The 19571-nt window shown below is 37.4% G+C and overlaps 1 protein-coding gene across 13 annotated transcripts in view; it reads right to left on the bottom strand.

Moving 5' to 3' along the window:
* EP400 (E1A binding protein p400) overlaps positions 1–19571 on the bottom strand; it is a 51609-nt gene that overhangs the window by 2889 nt on the left and 29149 nt on the right. For 5 of the 13 annotated variants that reach the window (XM_064522052.1, XM_064522061.1, XM_064522057.1 and 2 more), the window contains 28 exons: positions 17985–18076; positions 16907–17205; positions 15980–16182; positions 15723–15892; positions 15323–15519; positions 14995–15106; positions 14184–14327; positions 13706–13864; positions 13349–13432; positions 12599–12730; positions 12450–12494; positions 12187–12340; positions 11484–11725; positions 10757–10930; positions 10468–10515; positions 9314–9450; positions 8698–8754; positions 8507–8585; positions 7721–7921; positions 6608–6653; positions 6406–6515; positions 5591–5795; positions 4901–5064; positions 4323–4529; positions 3828–4023; positions 3165–3295; positions 2306–2473; positions 1449–1526 (listed from right to left, as the gene is read on the bottom strand). In XM_064522052.1, coding sequence (XP_064378122.1) covers positions 1449–1526; positions 2306–2473; positions 3165–3295; positions 3828–4023; positions 4323–4529; positions 4901–5064; positions 5591–5795; positions 6406–6515; positions 6608–6653; positions 7721–7921; positions 8507–8585; positions 8698–8754; positions 9314–9450; positions 10468–10515; positions 10757–10930; positions 11484–11725; positions 12187–12340; positions 12450–12494; positions 12599–12730; positions 13349–13432; positions 13706–13864; positions 14184–14327; positions 14995–15106; positions 15323–15519; positions 15723–15892; positions 15980–16182; positions 16907–17205; positions 17985–18076 — 4034 coding nt within the window. The remainder of the gene's footprint in view (positions 1–1448; positions 1527–2305; positions 2474–3164; positions 3296–3827; positions 4024–4322; positions 4530–4900; positions 5065–5590; positions 5796–6405; positions 6516–6607; positions 6654–7720; positions 7922–8506; positions 8586–8697; positions 8755–9313; positions 9451–10467; positions 10516–10756; positions 10931–11483; positions 11726–12186; positions 12341–12449; positions 12495–12598; positions 12731–13348; positions 13433–13705; positions 13865–14183; positions 14328–14994; positions 15107–15322; positions 15520–15722; positions 15893–15979; positions 16183–16906; positions 17206–17984; positions 18077–19571) is intronic. The other 8 variants (XM_064522056.1, XM_064522062.1, XM_064522063.1 and 5 more) reach the window with 6 other exon arrangements.

The raw sequence follows: 19571 nt of genomic DNA, 5'->3' as shown, positions 1-19571 counted from the left end.
AACATGGAAAAGAACAGAGGGGTAGATGGAAGATCAAAGAGAAGAAAAAGCCCACTCTGCACCATATTGTGACAATAAGTAAGGCCACTGGGGCTCCCTGCCGGTCTCTGACATTACCCGTTCAGACTACAGCTGCCAGTCTCTATCACCACTTTGGCATGGGGTAGTTTGGATCTGGTCCAGGAACCTAGTTTTCAGAACTCTACCCAGAACAAGAGAGAAAAATTCAACCTCTCCTTGTGTGGAGGACAATATAACGAAAACTGAGCAGCTTCAGAGCAGAAGCAGAAACCAAATGAAGCTGCAAATGCTCCTCCAGGGGAAAGTTACCTCTGCACCAATTCAAGAGGAATCCATTGGGAAGCACTATACTAACAATGCAGGTAAAAAGAAAATGATGTACACATCAAACCTGCAGTTTTAAAAATACTTAGCACGGCCTAATCCTACTGCCACTGAAGTCACTGGAGGGTGTGTGGGGGGCAGCTGTTTGTTTATCTTTTTACTATAGACTTCTGTCGTCCCAGAGTTATGCCAATGTCAACAATTTTTGAAAATCTAACCTTTAATGTCTGTTGAAAAATAATCTAAAGTCTTTTGCTGACTAGAGAGGATAACTCAACTTGGGATGACTGACGAGGTTTCTACTCCCTGCTGTCTACCCTGCCCTTGCAGCATTCACATCTGAGGTGGTTATCAGTCAGTTTACAGCACTTTATCATCATTATAAAATAAACAGTCACAGATTTTGTTTTTTGCCTTAAAAAACTGCACTGCAAACTGTGACAGATTAAGAGCTGATTAACTCAGATTTCTGTGCACTGAGGGCAATAGCTCCATCAACCGAAGTTAAGTCCGAAGTTAAATCATTCCTGCCAATCAATAACATAACAAAAGTTATGCCTATTGCTAACGGCCTGAAAGACATTGTTTTGAACTGTTAAACGAACTTCTGGATAGTTAGGTGAAGGGAGACCGAACTGTCTCATCCTTCTCTTGCCCTGGCCCCATCTAGTATCACACCCCGTTTAGGGCAGATACTCTACCATTCTGACTTTTGTGAAGCGCTTGGCACAGCTTTGGGAACTAGAACAAAACAATTTGTAACCCTCTATTTGTCCCAAATTTTGTGAAAGAATACACTCAGATGATGTTCATTAGTTCAATTCTTATATGACAATACACCATAAGAAACCACTTTTTAAAATGTTCAGCTCCAGAAAATATATAAAAAAGCTATTTTTCAACTTATCTAGAGTGACAAACAAACACTGCTCAATCTAGCAAAATTCTACAGACTAGAGGATATACAGCAGCTGACTCAGTAATCAACTAAAAATTACTGCATATGGTACACATAAGGAGAAATACATATATATTCCCAAAATAAATGGGTTTGGAATAAGGATCATGTTTCTAGTGCCATATTGGTCATGAGCAAGACCTACCTGTTGGGAAACTGAAACCATCTGTTGAATGTTGGCAACAGTAGCCTGTTGCTGGACCACTTGTGGAAGTTTTGCAACCTTTAGTGACATGAAATAAAGAAAGATGTAGTCAAAATGAGAAGTGGCTAATAGCAACAACACACCATACCATCAAAACTGTTACTACATTTCCAAAGCCCAGTTCATGGTAAGCTGCAGGTTGTCATTTTCAGTAATACCATACTTTTGTAAAAACAAAGAGACAAACAAACAAACAACCTTTTGGATCAGTGTATTGAGGAATTTATGTAGGATGGGAAGAAAGAGTCACATTTGCAGTCTTAACTGAACTGCAGTCTTAACTGCAACATACTTTCATTTCCTCCACTAACTATAAAATTAAGGGAAGCACATAAATTCTAATGGCCTACATTATCTTAGATATACTTTTGAGAGAGTAAAGTTTCCAATTCCTAATTCTCTTACTTGTCCCTTCGTTAGACTGATCTAGTTGTGCAGAAAAAAGGATAGCTGCCAGCTATTCTTGGCTGCCAGAGGTTGGGCCAGGAGGCAGCAGCAGCAAACAGGAAGAACTCTGGCTGAATGTTCCCTAGTAAACACAGTTGGAATCCACTACTTAATAAAAAAGAGTGACATAATTTACTTCTTTAAAACAGAAAAGGAGAACTTATAGCTCACATGGTTCCTCTGACCTGCTAACAAGATTGCAAATTCAGCATCAATGAATTTTATTATAAAGTCAATTTATACAAACATATAACTAGAATTAGTAAGAGTAGGGGCTAAAATGCTAAGTCACCTGTCATCTTTACCATTCTCCAATCATAGCAGAGGTTAAAGGTGTAAACCTGTGTTACCTGTACCTGAATCTGGGCCTGCACTTGCTGGGTTCCACCTGGTTTCTGGGTTTGGGAAATTGGAGTTGTCAAGAACTGTGTTTTAATGGCAGGCTGCGTAGTATAAGTTACTTTCTGTTGCTGTGATGTCTGCTGTTGGGCTTGCACTGTAACTTGTTGAGCATTTATCTGCAGAAGAGGAAAAAAAGCATTGGTGTCTACAACATTTATATGTATTTTTAAAGAATAGATATGTAACTAATTAAATTAATTACATTTAGTTACTGAATCAAAATTCTCTCAAGCTTAATAGTAGTAAAATGAATACTGGGAGAAAGCTTTCATGCATTTATACAAGATTCTGAATCATTTAAAGCATTTACTGAAAAGGTTCTCTTACACACAGACACTCTCTCTCTATGCAGGAATACACCTCTGAAAAACCTATAACCTACAAAAAACCCATGCTGATGGCTGATTGATAGCAAAGTCCATGAGAAGATGACATTTCAGCAAAAAGCATATTTTGCATGGTGTATATCACAAAAGGTGAAAATCTTTGGGAACTTTCAATATTTTGGCTGTATGAGAAGAGAATAAAGAGAATCCTAATCTTTGCTACTTACAACAGAAAACAAACGGAACAGTTTGTGGCATGAAAAAAATCAAACTAAACAACAGTCTTATTGAAAAAACTATGAAGCACCTGACAACGCACATGAAAAACTGTTCTCTCTACCTGAAACCAATCTCTTCAGATATACTTAAGATCCACCCACAGAAATGTTAACTGACTGTCTAGGAGCGTTGTAATTCACAACTGAAGCTTTACAACTACAGAAGCATTACAAAGCTCAAAGTAAAAGCAGACAATAAATACCTTTTGCTGCACAGTAGCTTGACCCTGTGCAACCTGAGGCTGGATAGCTTTCTGTTGCTGTGCTGCTTGATGATGCTTAAGTTTTAGAAGCTGCTGGACATGTAGTGGCTGTGCAACTACTGTCTGGCCTCCTGAAAATTACAAAAATAATTAGAAATGTTAGGAGTCTTCATTTTACTGCTTCGTCCCAATATCCACAGCTTGCAAGCACAGATTGTGTTTTTTATAGACTTCTGCATCTGCATAGCTCTTAGCACCAATAACCCACTGATTTTAACTGGAATAAGATATATGGTTTTGAGAGTAGAGTAAAAACATTCTTTCACCTAAGGGCATAAGCAAGCTAAGTTTGTGTTCCAACAGAAACACTTACAGGAAAAATTCTGTTCATACTTCTGAAATAAATACAAGTTTTCATATCTCCATTTTAAATTTAAAAGAAGTGATGAAAACTGTATCGGCTCACCTACTCTTATGCACAGATTTAAATTTAAAATAACTATCTGGCTAGAGAATCATACTAACCTCCAGATTAAATGGAGTAAGTGCAATTCTCTTAATTCATTTCTGAAATAAACTGGAGTTCAAGCTCCTACAAATACCCTAGCTTTAAAGAAATGGGATTTTAAATTATACTACACTGTAGCAAGCCTCTTTACCTACCTGCTGCCTTCTGTGGCTGTCCAATAGCAACACTAATGCCTGCGACAGTAACAGGGAGTGTGGTGACTCCCGCAGATGACACAACAGCAGCTGGAACAGACACCACTGGAGGCTTTGCCAAAGCAACCTGTGCTGCTTGTGGAGTTTGGGCCTGGATCTGTCCTTGTGCTTGAAGCTGGGAAGCAGGAACACGAGTCTAAGCAGTAAGGAATGAAGATTATTGTACTGGCAAAATAATATTTGCTGCATATAACACAGGTCGTTGTAAAATGATAGTGGTAAACATTTCTGAATCTAATTTCTCCTTTACACTAACACTGGCTGACACTGTGTCTGAAGTGTAAGTGCAGTTTAAAGCTATTTGTGTTAGTTGTATCTTTTGTACCGCATAAGTAAACGGCATTTGTGTACACAAATGACCAGCATCCAGTTCATTTAAACCAGCAAAGAGAATTAGGTGTTTAAGACCGTTTCGCAAAATCAAAGACAACTTACAAGACGAGCAACTTGCAGGTTTGTCACAGTAGTGCCTGTGAGAACTGCTCCAGGCCGAGGTGCTGTAACAGCAGTGAGTTGTTGAGTTTGCTGTTGCTGCTGCACTTGTACTTGTGCTGTTTGTTGTTGGGTCCCTTGCTGTGTCTGCTGTGCTGCCTGCTGCTGAGGAAGCTGCAGTTTCTGCTTCTGCAACTTGATCAGCTGCTCCTGCAAAAATAAAACACTTCCATCATTTCTAATTTTTTGTATAACTACCAGAATAGGAATGGAGGTGAAGCTGCAGCTTTCAAGGAGAAGCATTCTATGCCAGACTTTAACTAGGAGCAAAGAGCTGAGAATGCAGCTCCTTTATACAGTGGATTGCAGTGCTTTATATATATCCTGACTTACTTCAACAGTGGTACTACTTGAAATGGCTATCGGGCTCCCTGAGTTCATGAAATTTTAGAAGGATCAAATTTAAGGAAAAACTGCATTTTGTTGTAGTCCACAAAAACAGGTTATAATAAACATCACTAATGACGCTTGCAGTAACAGTGAGAGTAACATACCACGTTACTTCAGGAACACTTCCTCACCTGTGACAACTTCCCTACAGTTTTTATTTGAGCTGGAGACTGGGCTTGTGCCTGAGCCTGAATCTGTGGCACTTGCACCTGAGCAGCCTGCTGCTGCTGTTGCCTGAGAAGCTGGAAGTGCGCAGGGGTGATTGTTTTGCCGGAGAGCTGGACTGTTGGTGTAGCTGTGAATACAGAGGAAAAAAAAAAAGGTTCTGAAGGAAGATTTTCAACATTCAATTTAATTCACTGATTTCAACTGAAAAGTTGAGTTGTTAAATGCATATTTTTCTGCTCCAGCACAGTTTATGGTCTAGCTACAAATAAGAACACATTAGCATAAACACGATGAAAAAAACAGAGTAAATAATAAATTATATATTCCTTTCTTCATAATGTTTTTTAGTTGAGGCAGTCAATTTCAACACTCAATAGCTAGTTTATTAATAATCATTTTTTTAATTGTAATGCCTGGAGACCAAGCAATTCTCTACTGCAACACTTTATCCAGAAATACTCACTGGAGAAAAATGTAATCTGAGCAGCAACAATAAGCAAGTTAAAAACTGTAGCATTGTTTAATAGTGCTGCCAACAGATACAGACTTTCAATACTGTGGCTGGTCAAGTGGTGGTCAAGTAAACTATAAGAATTCTGAGGCTTTTTATGTACCCTCAGAAGAAAAACCCCACCTACACGCACAATTATTACCTGGTGTAACCTGAGTCACCAAAGATCTTGTTTGGGTCTGCACTGGTGTTAAGTTTGTAGTTACTACTGCGGATGCGGTCACTGATGTCACTGCACGAACCCCCTGGGTAGACGCTATCGTCACCAGCTCCGTGGAAGCGGCAGGTGCTGCTGCAGTTCGCTGCTGGGTATGTACCACTTGTGCAGTTGCAGTGCCTCCCGAAGTCTGAAGAGGAACAAAGTCATCATTGCTCACAGTTTTCACACCTTGCATAAAACTACGGAACCTTCTGGAAGCAGACTGTACAGTTTTAGAAACAAATATAAAAAATAAATTGAAGTAGGCCCAAATCTTTCTAACATACCTATCTGGTCGGATACGTCTCGTAATCACGTTCTCGTTAAATCTTTTTCAAACAGGCTGATGACCAAGACCTTAACCACACTACAGAAATTTGATTTTACTACCTTTCGTATTTTTATCTTGTATAGTTTCTTACCATTAAAATAATAATAAAGATCATAATTAACAAAGCACAGAACAATTATAGGCTGGAAATGACAATGACATGATCCATTTTCTAAGACAGCACTCATTAACGAACCATTTTTAACAGTGCTATCAGTTAGGTACTATGTTCTGATAAGCCGTCACAGAGCATTCTGATTTTTCGGGCAGGGAAGAGGGGTTGCATATAGAATCATATGAAGCACGCGAAGTTGGCAAGGAACAGAGTTTCTGATAACATGGAAAGCTAATGCAGAAAACAGATACACTGATACAACTTGCGAGCAAAATCAGACCAGGGGCATACCTAGCATTGCAATCTACTCACAGTCAGTGTTCCAGGCATAACAGGTGAAGCCAGACGTTTATTGATGGGCTGAAAGGTAGCAGCAGGGACCCCAGCAACTGTATTCACTATGACATTTCCACTCACTGTAGCTGAAAACAACCCAAGATTAAACATGAGATTTTAAAAAATAAAAATCTGCATGTCCTCTCATCTCCAATGCCCAATTATAAAGTCTTCTTACCAGTCTGTATACTTGTCCCAGTAACTGCTGTTTTGATTGTGCCCGCCTATTTAGAAGACAATTGAGGTAACCGTTCAGAAAACAATAAAAAAAAAATGAATATAGCTCTTACACTTCTGTGCTGTTTAACACAATGCTCTATACCAGAAGTGAGAATTTCAGAAAAATACAATAAAATGCATAGATACTTGTACTATTGCTCACTCATTTTACTTAACACAATTTATGTACACGTGAGGGTTCGGCCACACAAACAAGCAATTGGAGGGCAGCTGAATGTTTGGTAAATTTAGTATCATCTGACATCCTTGATAACAAAATAAGAGAGTAATATATTACTCCGGCACACTGCAGGTAACAGCTCACACACAAACATCACTGAACAGTTGATACACAGTGATACTTGTGGGTCATAGCCCTTTCTCTCTCTCTTTAACAGTTACGGTACTCTAGACCTTCAACAAGCAAATTAAGATCACTATTGCCTGCACACATTAGCATGCAAATAGGGTGGGTTCTAAAAATACAAGCCTCAGACCTGCCATCAAATTTATTAAAACAGACTCTAGACTTAAAGAAGCCATGAAAATTTTGCATATATTCACTAATGCATCCTATAGTGGTTGCATTAGGACCTACAATGGTTGCAACATTCCACTTCCCCAGCAAAGTTTAATTTACTCAACCTTTGTTTTTAGCTACTTTAGCAAAATCTCTTAGCAAAATTATTTTATGCCATTAACCACTAAAACCATATCCAACAGTCTCTTTATTCTCCAAGTTCTCCGGATAAATATTTTTCATTTACTGTGTAAATATATTTGCTCAGACTTTAATTAATGTCTAAACTTACTGGGCTATAAAACCTTTGCAAAGGACATGGCTTCTTTTCACCCCTGAATGCCAAGGCCTACCACAATCACAGTATGAACACAGCCTTAATAAATGAGCAAAAAAAGATACCTGGCATACTCAAAATAGAAAAACAGTTTTTGTCTCACTATACCAACCTAAAATTCTCACCTTCTGAGCAAAAAAACCTCCATGCAAATATGATGCACAAAGAAGAACTGAAATTACTATATCAGAGGCATCAAGCAAGCCCTTTCTTACCAATACTGCCGTGTTGGCCACAGTAGTCACCGCAGTCTGTACTACCGCTTGCGGCTGCTGAACTACCTGTGCCTGAGCCTGTGGCTGAGGCTGGGCTTGTGCTTGCTGTACAGCTGGCTGCTGAGCTTGCTGCTGGCCAGCTTGTTGCTGCTGAGGTTGGGGGCCTGTCTGCTGCTGTGCCCTCTGCTGTTCAGCCAAAGCCTAGGAAATCAAAGTGTGAGCTTCACAGTCTTCAAAACAGTGCACGAAACAATTCGGATGCATTTAAAAAAAAAAAAAAAAGCTTTCATTCTAAGCATGTATTATATATGTGCATGCAGACAGAGCACACAAATCTGACTTCACTGTAACTTTCTACCTCCAAGTTACATGGTCTAACTAATTTCAAACTACAAGCTGCGCATTCATGGTTATATGGCTTAGAACATAACACAGGCAAGTGAATTTACCATCAACAAGCAAGGAAAAGTATCTCCTTCTGAATAATAAAAGAAAAGAGGATACAAAACAGGCAAGAATAAAACAAGGATGGAAGTTTTTTATTTTTCTTTTTACGTATTTTTCAAAAAGGTGCTTGTAAATAAAAAATATGAACCTGACATACATGCCCAGGGAAAGGTCCTGCTTCAAGACTGGATATTCAGACCCTACTACACGTACAACTTGCAGCTGCCCATGACACCTACTGTACCAGCAAACTTCTCCCAGACGTCAGCTTTTCTCATACTTCCTCTACCTCTTGTCTAGTTGTTTAATTACTGCAGTCATACATATAGCTGACAGTACCTTTTTCTCTTTTGCAATACGTTCTGCTCGGAGGGATGCAACTTGGATTGGAGGAAGTGGTTTATCATAGCTGATTCCACTATAAACAATGATAAGAAAACAAAGCATGCAATATTTTAGAAATAAAAAATGAAAGTTAAAAAATCCCACTTTTTATTTAATCTGTAACTCCTTTAAGACAGAGTGCCCACCTTTCTGCAAGCACAGATGCATGCTTTGGATTCTTCTGGAAAGGATTCATGCCAAGTCTGAAATTGAGCAAAACTGTGTTACTGGAGACAGAAAAACCTTAAAAACCACATTTTATTTCACATGTTTTAGTAGATTACACTGCAGTTTTGGTGAGGTTTTCATGGTATTCCCATCAGTACTGGAGCCTGCATACAGATAAACATTTTAAGAAAGACTTACAGTAAATATTAAATGAATATAGTAAAAGTTACTGTAGGAATGTACATAGAACGCAATATGCTACTAAATGACATCAACATCAGAATGATTGCAATTCAGGCAAATGGAAAGTATAGTTCATAAAGTAGATAAAAAAAATCACAAATGAGTGCCTTTTTGCTCTTAATCACACAAAAGAAATTAATGCCATGAGTAAAAGTTAACCCAGGCCCATGAAATACAATGGTGTTCCAACGACACAAGGCCAGGACACAAGGAAAGAGCTCCAGAGCAGAGAAACAAAACAGTAGTTTGAAACAGAATGTGAAATAACTGCTAGCTGTGAGAGCACTTCAAAATACAGTATCTTGCAGATCTTTGGAGACAGGGAGTTTGGATGATCCCAGTTAAACTTACAGAGGTTTAATAGGTGGACTTCTTTTCCCTGCAATCATTTTCATCATCTCAAAATGATTAGTATAAAGTTGCGTGTGGGTGGCACCCTCATCTTGAGCATATATCTGATTGGTGCGCAGGGGGCGACTGTTTTTAGTCTAAAAATGAAAACAAACCAACTTTTAATTGTGAACACACCCACATTGCATTTTGTCTATGTATAAACACATGGTGCGCTTGTAGATTATTTAAAAAGGTACTCCAACAAATCTATCACAGACTGGTTTCTGCCTCGTGTCACTGATAACTTACTGTTACACAAAACTCTATGGGAAATATATAAAGAAAGAGCAAAAAAAGGAGCAGTTCTCACGGTCACACTGGCATCAGCACTTGGGGACATACAAAATGGCAAACTCTAATTTGAAAAAGAATCTTTGCTTTAGTTTAGATTTTACAAGTTTAATTCAGTACCCAAACCAAGAGCCCATTAGTTTATAGTTATGCATAGCGCACACATAGCATAATAAAACCATCACTGCACGGCTCTCCTAACAAAGCTATGTTAACATCCAGCACACCATGCCATCCTAATATTTGGCTTCTCCTAAGCAGCAACTGCCAGTCAGGGACAAACCTGCTTTTTAGTCAGAGAATGGGACTATGGTCAGAAGCTCTAGACTTTACACCCAGTTCTGTCACTAAATTGCTGTATAGTTTGGAAGAAGTTGTTTATAATCATGTAATTTATTTTTTTTTTCTGTAGCGTATTATCATCCCCATTTACAAAGAGGTGCTTCAAGCATTAAATTCATTATATATTTGTAATCCACTTAGACCCTACTATGAAGTACATTCTTACAGATCCTAAGTATCATCATAATAATCAGGATAAGTTACATGGTGGTTGTTAGGTGGAAAAATACCCACTACAGTTTAAGTGAAATCACAAACTTCTTGCATGATTTAAATTTTATCTATCAAATCCAAAAGCTGAAGTCTGGTGTCAATCCACTGTATCAACAAAGAAAGGAAAAATAAATTTGGAATTTTAATTGATGCTTCAGAACTCAAGTAACACTCAACATGGATCTCATATGAATTATCTGCCCACCTCCATTGTTGCTAAATACCACAGTGTCTAGATTTGATTTTGAAAGAATACCAATGCACACCTTATAAATACTTTTTGTCTTCTTTTTAGGATTAGCTTCGTACATTAGCTGTAAAATAAGAAGGAAAGTTAGATGATCTTTTGTGGAAGATTTTGTTCAGGTGCTTTTTCTTTTCAAAGAAATCACATAAAATAAGTGGAAATCCTGATGAGGATAATTTAATAAACTTTTAAAAGTTATTTATTTACACTGTTGAAACATTTAATAAAAACAAGTGTTTATTACAGAGATAAGGAAAAAACTCTACAAACTTAGGTAAAAAAGATGCATCATTTCTATGTAAACTCACCTTTCCTTCTTCCCTTGGAATAATGACATTTTCATATCTGTTTCGGCATTGTTTTGGTGAGCGATAGACTCTGCTGCATGAGTTAACAACATCACTAACAAGGTCCCAATTGGGAGTGTGCGCTGGCGATACAACGGCAAGATTTAAAGGAAGCTCCAGTAGCTGCTTCACTGCCTAGAAGAGATAAAGGTACAAAAACTTCCGATGACAAATCATTCCAATCTTCCAAACCTACCCTTATCCGCATGCGTCCATACACCATTACTACAATGACACATAGCTTGCCGCTCAGGCCATGGGTTCACCTGTGTTCACAGAGAATAAGTAAGCATAAAATGCTGTTATGCAGACTAATGCACAGCAAAACACTTGGAGATTGGTATAAGAAGGGCATAGAGCTGCCATTCAAGTGTTGCTTAAACACGGACAGAACTTTAGCTGCATTATCCAATGTCCAAACACCACAACTAATCTAGCACATAACAGGAGGTGATCCCTAGAACAAAACTAGGACGTATTCATGCATTATGTAGTTCAAGTTTTAATTTATCCTTGAAGGAACACAAGTGATAGACAATCAGCTTCAAATTATGTTAGCAAAATGCCAAACTAACCACCAGGAATTAGAAACGACCTCGAAGAGCTGATGTGCAGAAAGAGCCATTTCTGAAATCAGAAGCTAAAATACAATACATAATAACAGCAGAAATTGCAGGTATCGTCTAACCTGCAGAAGTGCCCAATCTTCACTGATCAACCACTCAGGATTATCCTGTCCAGCCTCAGCAGCTGGTTTGACAAGAGTCGGCAAAGGCTTTGCAAACTGTGTCTGTTGTTTCAACAAGATGTTTTTCTTCTGCTCTTTGCCCTCTCGTCGCATTTTCAACATTCCTGGAGTTGCTCGGTCAAAAAGCGAACGAGGAGGAATAACTGTCTCTCCGTGTCGTTGCTTCTTCTTCCTACCTGCAGCTACGATAAAAAAAAAAGACATTTTTAGTAAATGGTTACTACTTTTCTTTGATTTTTCTGCTACTTATAACAGCAAACTGCTTCTCTTTAAACTGTCTAAAAGTGTATAGAGTATTCTGCATTGCCTCTTAAAAGCACACGGTCCGTAACGAAAACACAGTACGGCCAGAGCCTTTGTAAAGTAATACCAAACTTGTCCTAATTCACACAGCAGAATGTCTGTTTTCTAAAACTGTCCTTTTTAAGGTAAAAATACCCGCATGTCTAAACAGCAAGACACACTAAAGAACTGGAGTTTCCTGCAATTATATTGCTTTAAGACCACCATGAGACAATAATTTTTATCTCTTCAAATCTGTCCATTCGATTTTTTCGGGGCCAGACATACAGTCGCAAGCAAAAAATCATGATTTCTGGACTTTTACCAATAGACCTCATTACAGTTTTAAACAAATATTTACCAGATGGATCTGTTTTGTGTCGCTTACGTTCCTTCCGGACATACACTGGTGGCAACTTTGATTCCGGAATTGGGGTGGTATCATACATCAGGCACATAACAGAATCAATATAGATATCGTTGTCATCTTGAGGTGGAGTGGGTGGAGTCCAAAGCTACACAGAACGTAATTTGTAGTTAGTGCAATGTATTAGCTAATCATTGATCTTTATTTCTCAAAAAATAAAGAGCCTATTTTGACTGCCTGATGTTATTTTTACGTACTGGCATTATTTCGGTTTGCCCATCTGGACCTTCATAAACATATTCCTACAAAACAAAAAGAGAATGCAATTCAAATGATCTGACTGAACCCGAAGGAAAAGGCATTCTCAGAATAACTGAGAAGAAATACAAAAATGATCAGGAGTTACTTTGTTGTATGCATCCTCCCGAGTGTAGGTGAGAAGTTCCTCCTCATCCTCCCAAAGCATTTTTTGCTCCTTTTCCTTTAACACCTTCATATGCTGAACTTCCCATGCCTTCTTTGCAGCTTTCAATTCCACCTAGGTGAAAAGCCAGGCTCATTATAAACTTTATGCAGTAATAGACACTGAATTAAAAGCTGTCGATTTGTATTTTTATAGACAAATTCCTTAAACTTTGACATTTTCAGGCATAGAAAACTTAATTTCATAACAGATGCCTTTCATAATCACTTAATACAAGATTTTTTGCATCAGCGTGAGAACCTTTAAACCCTCAAAATAATACAAACTCAGAATTTGAGTTAAACAACAAAGACAACCAGAACATAACTGCACAAACGGATACCTGTGCTTAACTTTACTTAAATGAGCAGCCTCACAGACATTAATGAAATTTTCCCCTGCTATCAACTAAGTACAACAAATATTTGCTGAGCTGTGCTGAAGAATGTTATTCCTATTTTATAAATAAGAATTAAGAACTCACACCTCCTTAAAACAAGAGAATCACAAGAAGACCAATTCCCTGTAAGGCATTTTGGTGCTCAGTAAATGTACTAAGCAAGGTAAGTACACCCAGAAGTGCCTACAATATACCATTGTCTTTGGAGGAACTTCTACTTCACACTGAAAATATATCTCTGCTAGTACGTACTGTGACAGAACAACACAGAATAGAGAGGTTTGCTGCTTTACCTCATTCCACCTTGGCTCATTCTCATCAACAGAAACGTGGAAGAACTCTAAATAATTCAAAGCATACTTCTCAATTGGAGTAAGCTGAGAGAACATATTAAGGAAAAATAAGTTAGTATTGCAGATAAAAAGAAAGATAAATTAACTGAAGGAGAGTGCTTTAAAGCTCTCCTTGAAACTAATCTCCCTTTCTAATGGCTTAACAACTTAAGTCAGTAGGAGATTTCCTATCATTTTATTGGGAGGAGTATCAAATCCATAAAAAATAAAGCTTCTTTAAGGCAAAACTGCAAAGAAATTGAGATATTTGAACTAAACATTACTCTTTAGCCAAATATTCATGGAAAGGCATGGTACCTGATCCACAACAGCAACTAATTCCTGCAACTGTGAGGGCTCTTCATTGTATTTTGTCTCGCAGAGCTCTGAGATTAAAGGTTCAATGCTTGACTCGGGTCCTATTTCTTGTACCTGATCATTTGACTCTTCATCCTCTTGTTCAATACTGTTGAGGGCCTTTCAAAAACACGTATTTTAAAAATAATGAAAACTTCAAAAAATGTGGAAAGAAACCCAATGAGAAGTTCACTAAAGTCCAATACAAATGTTTGCAATAAACCTCTGCTGAGGCAGGAGAAACAGTCCCCAAGAAAGTATACTGTTCAACAGTGTGCTTTTGTAATTTTTTTATAAGAAAAATGAAAAAAAATCATCAAACTAACAGAAAACATTAATAAAATTTACCCAAATAAAAAAGATAAGGCAGCTGTTTAATGAAAATTTCACATTGCTGTATCTTCTCCCCTCCTCACTAATGTATGTGTTAATTAATTACCTCTATGAATGGTCTTGCAACTTTAGGTGAAATGTTTTCTGCTGGAGATGGCTCTTGAGAGAGTACTACAAATTCTTCTGCTTTCACTCTAAATCCAGAATCCTCCATAGGAGAATGAACCTCAAACAACTCCTGAATTGTTTGCTTGGTAATTAGAAGAAGAAAAGAGAATTATGTTCAGTTCTCAGGACTATTCTGTTTATTTTTTTATGTTACTTGAATTAACTTAGGTTCAAATGAACTTATAAACCATATACTGACTAAAGAAAAAATAAACATCTATCTATTATATCTGGAAAACTGTCCGTTCTCTGTTCTGTAATTTTCTCTTGTAGGACTATATAAAATAGAATATAGAATAAAGTGATATCAGATAATTTACAATAAAGTCAGATATACATGCTTTACCCTCTGGCACTGCCGTACCAACGAGGATGGACTAGCTTCATCAGTGCAGTCATGATCATCTGCACCTTTAGACCAGCACTGGAGAGCCTATGTCACCAAACTTTATATTTCGCATTTTTAAAGTTGTTGAAACTTTTATCCTTGCAAGCTCTGCAGAATTTTGTAGCCAGATAGAAGTCAAAATACATTAAGTCAGAAGGATGATGCCTGTGCATCACTGTGCAAGTAACAGAGCGTTAGCAAATAGTGCCACATTCTCTCAAATACCACCTAACACCTAAGTTAAAGCAATCATGAAATCTAATAAGCTTAGCTATCAAATCCTAGTCCAAATGCATTTCTAGTAAACTTTTATTAGACACTCCAACACAAGTGTTTGAACATATTTTCAGTATTAACTTACCTGTGTTAAAAAGGCCATTGAATAGTCATTTCCCTGAGCAGCTACTTCTCTGATCAAATCCTTTGTGCCATTTTTCAAAAGCTTCTCTTCTACAGAATTACCACTGACAAGCCTAAAAAAAATTAGAAAACTTGATAAGCCGTTTTCAAAATAGCTTTCAGAAACCAAAAGAGAAATTTCCCTCAGAGAATAACACTGAATTTGTAAAATGTGGTGGTTTGGGGATTTGGGGGGGTATTGTTTTTTCTGGTACAGGCAGAACTCCCCCCACACACACATACTACCACCTCCACTTTAAAGAACTAAGTCATTGATCTGCAAGTATCACCTGTATATATGGATGTCTTTACATCTCCCAATTCTGTCACACCACTCCTGAGCCTTTGCATCCATCACTGGGTTTAGATCGTTGTCGTAGAACACAACAGTGTCTGCCTCAACAAGGTTGACTCCAGTGGAACGACTGTGAGAGGAAAGGATGGCACAGAAAATGCGCTTGTCTCTGTTGAAACTTTTCATCAGCTCCTACATAAAGGCAATAAAAGCAGGCAGTAAATAAAACCGTACACCAAAATAAATTCACCATAGCCTAATAAAAAGAAGACAAAAAAAGCACAGTGTTTCAAAACAGGTAAGAAACAAGGCATATTTCCTTACCAATGCTGTAGTGTATAAAAGCCTAGAAAGCACTTACTGCTGTATGTGTACAACTGTTAGCGCAAACTTACCTGCCGTTGTTCATGGTTAGCGTATTCATCAATCCTCACGAACGTGAGGAAATGGAAATTCAGGAACAACTCCAGTATGTCCAACATTAGAATCATCTGTGACAAAATCAGCACACGGCGCCCTTCAGATTTCAACTTTTGAAGCAAGATAGCAAGAGCTTCTAATTTTCCTGTATTTTAAACAAGAAAAACAATCATGGTTACCTGCTGAGAGACAGCAAATGACCAAAATATTACCACCAAATGTCCTCCTTTACCTGAGTCATACTGCACCAGCCGGAGGTCAGGGAACTGTAGCAAGTGTGGAGTTGTAATCTGCTGCAACCGACGCAAGTGTGGAGCTACCTTCTGCTTAAGATTGTGCTTGAGGACTTTCAACCTGTGACTGTATGAAGGGGGAGGATTTGCTACATACAAACATGGGGGAGCAGCAACTGCAGCTGGCAATACAAAGAGAGCCCTGTGAAAAGCATAAAAGCAAACACCACATTAAGAAACAAAGTACAAAATGATCATCCGCGGCAATAATCTTCAGCATGTCAACATGGTAACTTCACTCTATTATTTAAACACCATAGATACCCTTTGTTAATGTTACAAATAAGTTGCTATATATCTTCAAAGAGTTGATATTTTCTACCAGCTTTGATGATAGCTTCTGTTAAGCTGTTTGCATTGTGACCACTGTATTCAGTGATGGAGCTCAAACACAAAAATAACGATCATACCAGACTTACTAAAAACAATTCAAAAAAAGTTCTTCTAATCGCACTGTGTGTTCCCAAGGTACTGCAGTGATTTGCTCTGCACACAATCCATTAAATGCCAGCTTTAGCTAAACTAGCTTCTGCCTAAGCCTCTGTGCCTTAATTCTTGTTGGCTGGATCCAAGTCTTCAGAGGTACCTAGTCAAAAGCAAATTCAAAGCCTGGGGATGTAAGCTGAAGCTTGACTGGCTGAATTTGGACCTGAATTTAGAAATGAGGCACTGAACATTGCTACTATAAAGATCCTAAAATTAAAAAAAGATTGCTATTTTAATGTTCATATTGAACATCTTTTATTGTTAAATAAATCAATCCAAACAAGCTAATGAACAGGAACAAAGCTTTTGAGCTGTTTTGAAAAGAGCTATTTAGGAAGTAACTAAATGTGGTAAAGGCCTACAAGGCAATTGCACATTACCTGTTAACAACATCCTTTAAAGATTCTTGTTGTTGAACCAAAGTCAGGATCAGTTCTTGCAATGGATCACTTGGGCCTCTGGAGGCACTTGAAGAAAGGCAACAGTTCACAAAGCCAGCCCACCTCCAACTGCTATCTTCACAGGAACACGGCTGAGGGAGCTTTCTTTCACCAGTCAAAGAACAAACACTCAGCAAGTCTCTGCCATACACTGGGGCTTTCGAACAACGGCGTTCATTGCCAGAAAATATTCTCTCCAGACGCTCCTTCAGAAGCCGGTTCTTTTCTTCGTATGTTTCCTTTACCAAAAAAAGTTGAAAAAATATTTGATGCTTATAAGGATCACTTAGGAGTTTGCATTTCTTTAGAATGAAGCTATCAGAATGAGAGTAACGTGTTTTATACCACCACCATTCATGCTAGAGCAGAACAACTATTTGGATCCAAACACAAGATATTTAAATTTTATATAAAATTTGAAGATTACATTTAAATCCAATGCATACTAAAAGGTCAATTCCATTTTACTTTTATATCTAACCAGTTTTATTAAAGCACGTTTTCACAGTTTTGCAAAAACAAAATTCATCATTTATATTTGGGGCATTTTGATTAATACATTAATATTGGTAAGGTGCAGTTTCTTGCACAATTTAATACATATTTGATGTTTCCCAACATTTTATGGGTTTATCAAGTATGTTTTTAAAAAAGTCATTAAGATCAGAAATATGTAAAATATCTCCCAATTGCCTTTGTGTTGGAAACATAGAAAATCTGATTATTCCCTTATCCATGCATTACTACAAAATTATGATATAGCCCAGTTGTAAAATCCTGTCATCACAGCACAAGTGATCTGTCAGCTGCTGTGGAGTTTACATACCAAAATTTAATTTAAGTATGGATTATAAATGAAAACGCATCAGACTTGTCAACCTGAAACACTTGACAAAATTTAGTTCTACCTTATACCATAATCAAAGTTACTAATTAATTCCAGCTTTGTGAGTTATAGCTTCCAACTTAGTATCAATGCTGGAAAGTTGTGTTTACACTGGAAAATTAAGTGAAGTACCTGTGATTGCCCATGTGTAGGGACTGGTTTTAAAGCTGCTCCCATGTCACCAGCTGACAAATTAGTAACTGCAGTTCTACCTGGAATACAAACTGAGGATAAACCTAGTGTTTATATATTTTTGAAGATTGTTTTCATTTATTGTTTTTAATAAGTAGACATTTCATTTATATATTTTTGAAGATTGTTTTCATTTATTGTTTTTAATAAGTAGACATTTCATAGCTACACTAAGTCATCAGCGCAGACAGACTTTCAGTCTAAACGGCCGTTAGATATTGCAAATTTGTGCTTAGCTACATGTCAAGCATCTGACACATTTACAGCAACTTCCACCAAGATCTATGAAAGATCAAAACATAAAAAGAATGGAATTTTACTTTTCTTTTCACAAAGATCTGTTGCATCCACAATTTAGTAAGAACGGCATGTATAGTGCAATAGATATTAATGTTTAAAAATAATATGCTAAACCAGAAATAGGTTGTTCTAACTTTTCTTAATTAAACCATATTAACAAGATATTTCAAGAAAAATACTGATTCAGTACACCTAAAAAAATCAAGAAACTACGTAATATGACAGAATTTCAAAGGAGCATTTTTGTAAATTAATTGCTAGCAAATGTTTTCCGAGAAAGCTAACTAAGAGTATTACAAGACCATTACACACAAGTAAACTATTCTAAACTACAGTAACACCCTTCACGTAGTGGCTGACAATGGACACTGTGTAGCAGTTACTTTCCTGATAAAATATACAGGTTTCTATTTCAGCTGGAAGGCATTGCTCATCAGCATTGGTTATTTCTTATAGAAAAGCAGCACAGCCTTCTACTACTCAGTGTGAAAACTGTATTTAGTAGTGAATCAACATACTGACAAAGAGTTGCGTTCAAGTTAACTAGCCTAACTAAACCTTACATTAAGAATAACAGACTCTGAGGAGCAAGGAGAGGTTAGAGCTTTGCCTTTCCAAATTTTTGTTACAGACAAACAAGCTAATATCGATATCTGGCATATATCTGATTTTATTACATAGCTACATGTGAGCTCAGCAATTATGGTTTCTGATCAGCCATAGCAATGGAATTTATTTGGCATTTTAACCAAAATTCACAAAGTATTTTCAATACACTTTACATCTTCCTTCAAAGATGAATGGCAAAAATACTTTTCTTTCATTTCACACTTCAAAACAGTATTTCTGCTACTATTGATTTTTAATGAAGTGCTCTTTTTACCATTGTAAAAGTAATAAGATGCGTGGGTTTGTTTTTGTAGAAGTCTTACATCCTGAGTTATCTTTTTTTTGTAAACCGTAGCCATATTATGAGTACCTGTAATGTTAGCAGAGTTGGAGGATGAAACATTGAGCCACAGATCTTCCAAACTATGTCAGAAATTATCTACCACTCCACAAATGGGAGGCTGTTGAAGTTTCCTCTCCCTTTTTATGATGTGATGTTTACTCTTCAGAAAGTCAAATATGAACTTCAAGGGCACATTAATACATCAAAAAGGAGCAGTAACGGCTTGTTTTGAGGGACTGGTTTGTATCCAGAGACAATTGCAGCAGATGGCTGTT

The sequence above is a fragment of the Dromaius novaehollandiae genome, chromosome 17, assembly GCF_036370855.1.
Source record: "Dromaius novaehollandiae isolate bDroNov1 chromosome 17, bDroNov1.hap1, whole genome shotgun sequence".
NCBI lineage: Eukaryota > Metazoa > Chordata > Aves > Casuariiformes > Dromaiidae > Dromaius > Dromaius novaehollandiae.
This window is presented reverse-complemented; position numbering and strand designations above follow the sequence as displayed.